This window comes from Lactuca virosa, chromosome 9 (genome assembly GCF_052849685.1).
Source record: "Lactuca virosa cultivar CGN04683 chromosome 9, Lactuca_virosa_CGN04683_v6, whole genome shotgun sequence".
In the NCBI taxonomy this organism is placed as follows: Eukaryota; Viridiplantae; Streptophyta; class Magnoliopsida; order Asterales; family Asteraceae; genus Lactuca; species Lactuca virosa.
Genome location: NC_136434.1, coordinates 135754608 through 135764619, shown reverse-complemented (window position 1 = coordinate 135764619; position 10012 = coordinate 135754608). Strand labels below are relative to the sequence as shown.

General features: G+C 34.9%; 1 protein-coding gene across 2 annotated transcripts; it reads right to left on the bottom strand.

The window, feature by feature from the left end:
- Positions 1 to 3959: 3959 nt before the first annotated feature.
- LOC145136839 (uncharacterized) lies at positions 3960 to 8902 on the bottom strand. 2 transcript variants are annotated; one of them, XM_079070949.1, is made up of 2 exons: positions 8666 to 8902; positions 3960 to 7856 (listed from the first exon to the last, which is right to left on the bottom strand). In XM_079070949.1, exon 2 carries the CDS (start codon positions 7668 to 7670, stop codon positions 4347 to 4349), a length of 3324 nt encoding a protein of 1107 aa, XP_078927075.1. In that variant the 5' UTR covers positions 7671 to 7856; positions 8666 to 8902; the 3' UTR covers positions 3960 to 4346. The 2 variants fall into 2 exon arrangements, with proteins under 2 accessions (XP_078927075.1, XP_078927076.1); XM_079070950.1 differs by having other exon boundaries at positions 8720 to 8902.
- Between the last annotated feature and the right edge of the window lie 1110 nt (positions 8903 to 10012).

Genomic DNA, 10012 nt, shown 5'->3' with positions numbered 1-10012 from the left:
ACTCAAGGAACGTATGTTATTCCTACAAGTCAAGAGTTGAGTGATATGTTCAATACTATGGATCATGACCTTACATGAAGAGGGTGTCTGATTTCAGAAAGAACAGACGTATTGCTTGTTTGGAGTCTTCTATTTGGTTTTTTTCTTTGTGGCTTAACAAGTCGAACTTGTGGATTGGATTCTGGATGCAAAGAGTTATATGCTTTTATGTATGGGTTGTATAAAGGTGTGAATTTGGATTTTGCTACGGTGTTTTAAAGTGAATTTGTTGATAGCATCAACATTCCAAAAGGGCAATTGAACTTTCTGCACATAAATTTTGGGGTTTAATAGTTTCTCAGGCTTATGAATTTCATAAAATTCCAATTGAAGAGTTTCAAGTTCCGAAGATGGTGTTTCATCAAATTAGTATTCCAACCAAAGTTGATCTGTCTCATTTTTTCGTTGTTGGTCAGATTCCTGAAGAAGTGTTGAGTTTGATTAAAAGTCCAAGTAAGATTTTGGATCAATATAGGGCTTCTCTTATCATTCTTTATCCTGTTGGACCAACGCCTCAGGAACAAGATGTTCATATTACAAGAATGACTGCGAAGAAAAGAAAAACTCCATTTGTTAAGCCTGAACTGGGGGAACCTAAAGTTATGAAAAAGTCAAAGTGAGTCAAGAAACCAAATATTGTTGAAGAACCGGTTGTCGAAGAAGAGGACGAGCAACAACATCAGGGTGGTTTGAATTTTGAAGAAGATATTCCTATAACCACAACTCAAACAACTGTCAAAACTTCTTTATTGGAGACACTTCGATGTTTGTTGCTACAACTTGAACTCATGTTGAAACTACATTGGTTGAGATAGTTCCCATTTCAAAACCTGTTTTTGAAACACATTTCCAAACCAATGTCTATCTCTGAACCTCTAACCACTTCTGAAGAGGAAGAGGCTGATGGATTTGTGTTTAAGGCCGGGGAAGATCTTTCTTTTGATGATGTTGTCAATGATTTTGAGATGGTTGCTTTTGGTGAATTCTTGGTTAATTCTGACGAAGAGGATGACAAAAATGATAACCACTTGATGTCTAAAAGAGATTTTAAGAAATTGAATCGTAAACTTAATGTTCTATTACGATCTCTTAATTCCAATACTCAATTTGCCCAACATTTGAATCAAGAAAAAATGCTTGCTGATTGGTAAGTCATGCTTTCTGATCAAAACAAAAATATTGATTTATTAAAGAATGGTTTTGACCTTTTTAAAGCTCACATAAATATTGAAACCAAGTCCCAAATGACGAAGATACAAGAAGTTATTTTTGATGAATGCAAAAAGCTTCTTGATGAAATCTCAAAGATGAGAGAAAAAAATAAGAAATCTTTAAACAAGGCATTTGGTGATCTCAAAAGTGAATATGAAAATCCTCTCAAAAGTCTAAATAAATCTCTTACTGAAGCGAGAGAAATTACTTTACAGAATGAGTTGACGAAAACGATAGCCTGTATTGAGTTTCTTCGTTTTTACTCTAATGTTGTTCATCCAGCAGAACTTGCAAAGCATGTCGAGGCTCAAATAGCTAATGCTATAAATCTCACTTTGAAGATGGTTGCATCTCATCTCAAGCCTCTACAACCTGTTATCAAAACATACCCAAGGAGTGTTCTGAAGGTATCTTTGTCACATTTGAAACAAGGGGGGCGGAGAAGGAGAAAGTCAGGGTTTCAATCTCAAGATTCCAGAAATCATTCTTATATCATTCGAAGGTATTTCTTCAGTTCAACCTTAGATATTTTTACCAACATCTTCGACATCTGTTACTATTCCATCTTCTGAATCTACCTTTCTTGCAACATTACCATCTACCATATCAAACATTATTGCATTTCCTGTTTCTACCCAATTCACAAAGAGTATTCCTTTGCCATTATCAAAACCTCTTTCAATTGGTTCAACTGCTGTTACTTCAATGCCTTTATCAAGTTCTGAACCAAGTTCTTTAAAAGGAAAAGAAATGATGAAAGTGCTAAGGAAGAATTAAAACAGAAAAAACAAAGTAGTTCTCAAGTGAATTTTGATGCAGAGTACACTAAGAAAGTTGCTGAATAAGAAAAAGTGGAAGCTGAGAATAAGGTAAAATTGATAAGGTAAAAATGATAAGAAGTCTGGGATTTTCTAAAAATAGTGTGTTTAACCCTGTTCCAAAAGAAAGTTGCTCCATTATCAATTTTTTAGAAAAACAATTTGATTTTCCTATATCTCGAAGCGCATATGGATATCCTATAATGGTTCCAGGGATTAATGAAAATATTGGTGATTTTACATATAACAAAAGACTTGTTCGTATCGAAAAGGTTGAGTCTGTCATGAAGACCAAAAGTTTTGAAAATGTGTTTTAGAATTTCAAGTTTGTTGTTCGGAGAGACATTATGGATGATATTGCTTTCTCGATTGGTGATTTCCCAAATCTGAATCCGCAGGATTTAGTTGTTTTGCTGAAGTTTTCAAAAGATTAGGGTTTGAAGGCAAAATCTATTGTGATGCAGTCTATCAAGACTTTTCTCTGTTACTATTACAAAGATATAGCTCGAACTGATATAGTCTTGGATGGAGCTATAAATCAAAAAGTAAAATAACCAAATAAAGATGCTGAGGGAATTGATGATTTTGGTGCTGGAGAAATGGTTACAGAACCAACATGGGGTTCAACTTATTCAGTTAGGGTAGCAAGTGGTAGATCAAGGAAAGTATTCTTCAGGATGAATGAGAAAGAGAGATTCCCTAATAATGTGTTAGAGGAAATGGTTCCAAGTATTATGTTGAATTCTAAGAATTCCAAATCTATGAGAAAGAAAGCTGTAGATATGCTAAGGTGGTTGTTGAATATCAGAGAAGTTTTGTTGGAATTGGTTCCTATTTTATTCCCAGAAATTAAGAAAGATTAATATTCGAAGTGTATGGCCACAATGGGTGAGATTGTTGACAATCATGACTTCCCAAGTTTTGAACCTATTGGTCTAACATGCTAGGTGGGCCACAAACTAAAAGAACCAGATCTCAAATAGTGGCTAATATGTTAGGTGGCCCACAGTTAGCCTCTTCCGTGAAAAATAAAAGATGAACAAGAATGATCAGTTAGGACTTTGGGCGCTTGAATATCCCAGTGGGAGAAGTTAGGGCCCGCATTTTCCTTCTGCATTGTCATTAATTTTTTTTTTGGTGATCAGAGCAAATATCATTCATATCACAAACGCAAAGCAATCAGATTACAATCTCATACCTACAAGCCGCCCCGTCATCATCGACAATGGCACATCTTATATTGGTAAAATAGACATGCTTTGATAAAAGTTTGATATTGTTCTTCAAACTACTTGAACCATCATTTTTACTGGCTATGCTTTCATGAGTGTGATATGGTTATTATCGTTTTGTGTGCACGGTTTTCGAGGGGGGGCAAACTTGCCGACGTATGAAAGTCTAGAGACCAAACTTGTAAACATGGCAATATACAAAAAAGGGGTGGACGTTGTCGTTGTTCAAATTTGAGGGGATAAAAATGACATTTTACAAAATAAATAGGTGGAAAGTGCCATTCTATAAAGAATGGGGTGGAAAGTTGTGGCCAAAATATAAGATAAGAAAGTAGATTTGTTGCCAAGGTGTGAAATAAGAAACTTTTGTGGCCAAATTATGAAAACACAAAACTATATTATTCATAAGAGGGTTGGTCTTTATTATATATAATAATTGTTTGTTTTTGTCATCGTTTTACCATATTTTAACCATCCTTATTTCATAGCCTTTGGTGTTGATGTTGCTTTAAGCTATTAAGTACAATCAAAAACTTGGAATTAATGATAGATGGTCTTGCAATTTGCTTAGGATTTTCCACACGCCATGTGATCCCCATTTAATGTAGCTCATCAGGCAATATTAATGAATATAAAAAAAAAAATTGCTAGACATAGCTAAACCTAATTGACTGGTATCTTAACTAGATATACATTAATTCACCAACATACAAACATAGTAGCAACATCAACATACCCACAAACACATATACATTACAAATGATGGTTCAGGTAGCTTGAAGAACAATATTAAATTTTTATCAGAAAATTTTAATTTTACCCAATTCTGTAACTTTCAAGCACCCAAAGTCTTAACGGAACATTGCTTGTTTATCTTTTATCTTTCACAGAAGATGCTAACAGTGGACAGGGCGGTTTGCTGAGTAAAGTTAAACCACTATTTGAGACCGGGTTTGTGGGCCACCTATCATGTTAGGTCCTAAACTTTGGAAGTCATGACTGCCACAACTACTTCCACTCTCAACAATGACAGTCACTTCAGATATTAATCTTTCATCAAATCTGGGAATAAAACAGGAACCAATTCCAACAAAACTTCTCTGATCTTCAACCACCATCTTAGCATATCCACAGCTTTCTTTCTCGCAGATTCCGAATTCTTAGAATTCAACATAATCCTTTGAATTATTCCCTCCAACACGTTATTAGGGAACCTCTCTTTCTCATTCATCCTGAAGAATACTTTCCTTGATCTACCACCTGCTACCTTAACTGAATAAGTCGAACCCCATGTTGGTTTTGTAACAATTTCTCCAGCACCAATATTATCAATTCCTTCAGCCTCTTTATTTGGTAACTTTACTTTCTGATTTATAGCTCCAGCCAAGACTATATCAGTTCGAGCTATGTCTCTGTAATAGTAACAGAGAAAAGTCTTGATAGAGTGCATTGCAACAGAATTTGGCTTAAAACCCTTGTCTTTTAAGAGCTTCAATAAAACAATTAAATCATGTGGATTCAAATTTGGGAAATCGGCAATCGTGAAAGTAATATCATCCATAATGTCTCTCCGAACAACAAACTTGAAATTCTGAAACACATTTTCAAAACTTTTGGTCTTCATGACAGACTCAACGCTTCTGATAATCTTTGGACTCCAGGAATATTCTGAAGGTTTCCCAACAAGAGCATAGAAACGAACAAGTCTTTCGTTATATGACAAATCACCAATATTTTCATTAGTCTTTGGACCCATGATAGGATAGCCATATGCCCTTGGAGATATAGGAAAATCAAATTGCTTTTCCAAAGAATTGATAACTGAGCAGCTTTCTTTGGGAACAAGGTCAAACACAGTATTTTCAGAAAATCCCAAACTTCTTATCAATTTTACCCTATTCTCAGCTTCCATTTTTTCTTCTTCAGCAACTCCTCTAATGTACTCTGCATCAAAATTCAATTGGGAACGGTTTCTTTCCTCAGTTTTTCTCTGTCTCAATTCTTTCTTACTTAGCACTTCCATATTTTCTTTTCCTTTTGAAGAATTTGGTTCAGAACTTAATAAAAGCATTGTAGTAACAGCAGTTGAACCAATTGAAAGAGGTTTTGATAATAGCAAAGGAATACTCTTTGTGAATTGAGTAGAAACAGGAAATGCAACAGTGTTTGATATGGTAGATGGTAAGGTTGCAAGAAACGTAGCTTCAGAAGATGGAACAGAAGAAGTACCTTCGGATGATATAAGAATGATCTCTGGAGTCATGAGATTGAATTCCTGACTTTCTCCTCCCCCTTGTTTAGAAGGTGACAAAGATACCTTCGGAACACTCTTTGGGTATGTTTCGATAACAGGTTGTAGAGACTTGAGATGAGATGCAACCATTTGAGTCTCAACCTGCTTTGCAAGTTCTTCTGGATTAACAACATTCGTGTAAGAACGAAGAAACTCGATATGGGCTAACGCTTTCGTCAACTCATTTTGTAAAGAAATTTCTCTCTGTTTCGCTTCAGTAAGAGATTCATATAGACTTTTGAGAGAATTTTCATGTTCACTTTTGAGATCACTAAATGCCGTGTTTAAAGACTTCTCATTCTCTTCTCTCATCTTCGAGATTTCATCAAGAAGCTTTTTGCACTCATTAAACATAACTTCTTGTACCTTCGTCATTTGGGACTTGGTTTCAATATTTATGTGATCTTTAAAAAGATCAAAACCAGTCATTAATGAATCAATCTTTTTGTTTTGATCAGAAAGCATGACAGACCAATCAGCAAGCATTTTTTCTTGATTCGAATGTTGGGCAGATTGAGTATTGGAATCAAGAGATCGTAATACAACATTAAGCTTACGATTCAACTTCTTAAAATCTCTTTTAGACATCGACTGATTATCATCTTCGTCATCCTCTTCATCAGAAGCAACAAAGTCTTCACCAAGAGCAGCCATCTCAAAATCATCGACAACATCATCAAAAAAAGGATCTTCCCCGGCCTTAAACATATATCCATCAATCACTTCTTCTTCTTCATCTATAAAACCATTCCCTAATGTATTCTTTAAAGGTCTTTCAGAAATTGTAGCTTCCGAATGATCTGAAGTAGAAATATGAGTTTCAGAAGTGGTCAAATGTTCAAAGATAGACATTGGTTCAGAAATAGAGTTTTCGACAACGGGTTCTGAAATGGGTACTGTCTCAACCAATGTAGTTTCGACTGGAATTGTAGCAGTAGACATCAGAATTGTCTCCACTAAAGAAGTGACAATTGTTAGAGCTGTGGTTATAGAAATATCTTCTTCAAAATTCAAACCACCCTGATGTTGTTGCATGTCCTCTTCTTCAACAACAGGTTCTTCAACAATCCTTGGTTTCTTGACTCGCTTTGACTTTCTCACAAATTCAGTTTTAACATCTGTCGAACCAAGTTTACTCTTAACACGTGGAGTTTTTCTTTTCTTCCTAATCATTTTTGTAAGTTTAACATCTTCTCCTTCTTGAGGTGCAGGTCGAACAGGGTAAGGAATGATAAGAGAAGCCCGGTATTGATCCAAAATCTTACTTGGACATTTAATCAAACTCAACATTTCTTCAGGAATCTGACCAACAAAAGAGAAATTAGATTGATCAACTTTGGTCGGAATACTAATTTGATGAATCACCATCTTCGGAACTTCAGACTCTTCAACTGGAATTTTGTGAAATTCGTAAGCCTGAGAAACTATTAAGGCCCAAAATCTATGTGCAGAAAGTTCAGTTGCCCTTTTTGAATGTTTGATGCTATCAACAAATTCATTCCAAAGCACAGTAGCAAAATCAACCTTCACACCTTTATATAACCCATACATAAGAGACAATAACTCTTTGGGTCCAGCATCCAATCCACCAGTACGACTTGTTAAGCCACGAAGAATGAAACCAAATAGCAGACTCCAAACAGCAGGAAGTTTGCTCTTTTTGAATTCAGACACCTTCTTCATATAAGGTTCATGACCCATAGAATTGAACATATCAATGAGCTCTTCACTTGTAGGAGTAACATATGGTCCTTGAGTTGGAAGACATAAAAGTTTTGCAAAATTTGTCTTAGAAATTGTTGTTCGCTTCCCACCTTGAATTTCAAAAGAAATCGTATCGTTCACTTTGTTGACAATTGCTGTAGTGAATGCTAGAGTGACGATTCTCAATGGAACCTCTTTAGCTGTTGACAAAGCTCTGCTTAGAAAAGAACATTTCATACATTCCACCATAATCTGAAGAGGTTCAGGATACTTGGATGGATTCAAAATGGCTTGACAATTGCTTGACTGAGAAGTAAGAGTCGGCAATGAAGACTCTTCTTCAAAAGAAACATGATTAGAAACTACAGCCATTGTTTGGAAGTAGCAAACAAATTTAAACTAGGGTTTTTAAATTGCTTGAGATGGATGGGGAAAAGTGAAAATGATCCGGTATAACGGGTTTATATAAGAATTTGAATTGATTAAACTTGAGTAGAGAGAGGAAAAGCCGAAGAATCATTAAATGAATGTCCCATCAACCGTATAATCCAGCTGGCTCTGCATAAATAAATTACCTTCGAGATGAGTTACACTTATAAAACTATCGAAGATATATGATATTAACATAATCCAAAGTATCACAACTTTGTTTTGGAATTTTTCTATTTTTATAAAAGAAAAGGACAAATGGAAAAATACCACCAGACTCTATACCAATTTGATAAGAAAATAACAGAGAATCAAAGGAAAAACAGATGAAATGATGATAAATTGTCGCTGGATTAATGAATTTCACAAGAAACCCTCACACATGTCTAACCGCCTCTAACCGACTCAAACATGAATTGACTAAACTGTCCCTAACTTATTTCTTCCATTATAAGTAAACTAACAGGTGGACGTGCGTCAAAATCATACAAGCATAATATTTGCAACTTAAAGATTGCTTCTTGCTAATCATATACTAACTAAAGATGAAGGTGGATTAAGCTTACATTCTTAAACCAATTTTGAAGGTATCTTAACAAGATTGTCTATCATTTGAAGTATTTAACCTACTATGAATTAAATGTACTATCAATCATGTCTACTCTTCAAACCTAGAAAAAGAAAAAACATAGAGAAGAGCTCCGGACCCAAATTTAAGGAAGTTAGTAATATGGACTTTGTCAACCTTAACAAACATCACACAACTGCCAGAGAAACTGCTTATGGAATCTAATTTCACACACATTCTCTTTTTTCAATCTGTCAAGACGTAGTAAAGGAAAAAAAAAAAAAAAAAAAAAAAAAACTTAACATGTAATATTTCAAAAAATTCCAAATAAGTTCAACAGTTGGGCAGTATCAGAATTTTTCAATTTTACCCAATTCTGAAACAAGATGCGCGATTGGGCAGCTTGCAGGTTTGAGATTGTAACCTGATTGCATCTGCGTTTGCGATATGAACGGAATTTACTCTATTTGACTCACACTTTGGATCACAAAAAAGAACTTAGACTGATGATGCAGAGGGAAAGCGTGCCCTAACTTCTTCCACTTAGAACTCTCAAGCGACCCAAGTCAAAACCGAGCACCTGTTTATCTTTCACAGAAGTAGCCAACAGTAGATAGACCAGACAGTTTGATTGGTATAATTAACTATTGTTTTGTTTGAGGAAGTATTTTTTTAGTTTTTGGGCTACCTAACATGTTAGCCCAATAGTTATTGGTTCAAATATCAAGGAATATTGATTACTATATTAATATTTTTAGGCCCTAAGAGGTTGTATAAAAAATCAGTTTGGTTTCTTGCTGTCTTTTTATTGGTTTCGATTTAAATTGGTTCCGACTTTTAACTTTTATGAAATGAAATTAAGTTAAAACATCAGTTATTTTCGGTTGAAAAACTGGTTCGGTTCAATTTTAAAAAAAAAACAGAAAAAACTGACTAAAAACCGGTTTGTAATTTCCTTTTAGACTGACATCAAACCTTTTGTTCGATCATAATTGAACTCGTTTTAAAATATCCGGTTCAGATTATTTTACCGTTTTTTTTAATTGGTTGTGTTTTGCACCTCTAGTTACACCACAACAAACATATGTTTGTTATTAATTTTATTAGTTGTTAATAAACTATCGCGTAAATTGCATAAAACCATGATATTTTGGTTATATTATATAAGGGTGGCAAATCGGACAGTTATTCTGTGTTTTTGCCTAACACGACTCGACACGAATTATTTTTTCTTAACCCGAACACGACATGACACGATAGTGTGTTTTTGTTCGTTAATAAGAACACGACTCAATAAAAACCATTGTTCTAAATAATATACGGCGTGACTAAAGAGGCTTGTAATTCATATTCTATTCACTGATTACACATGTACATAAATAAGGATTTGTACAAAACGTAAGTCAGAAATTAGAGACTATACATGGAATAATTGTAATCTAAATACAAACAGTCGGTGCTTGATCATAATTGGCGGTTCTCCTTGATACGCCCCCGCAAAATGGAGGATCCATCAGTGACTCCAATCTTGGACCTAAGTTTTAGAAAATGTGTCCGTCCCAATGGTTTGGTGAGAGCATTAGCAGGTTGATCAAGAGTATGAATGTGTCGAACTTTGAGGGTTCCACAACTACTTGTTCACAAACAAAATGATAGTCTAAAGCGACATGTTTCATGCGCGAGTGATTGACTCGATTTGCACAGAGGTAAGTAGCAC

What these genes read in the sequence shown, in the direction of transcription:
- LOC145136839 (XM_079070949.1), bottom strand. Translation starts at nt 7,670, where the DNA reads ATGGCTGTAGTTTCTAATCATGTTTCTTTTGAAGAAGAGTCTTCATTG.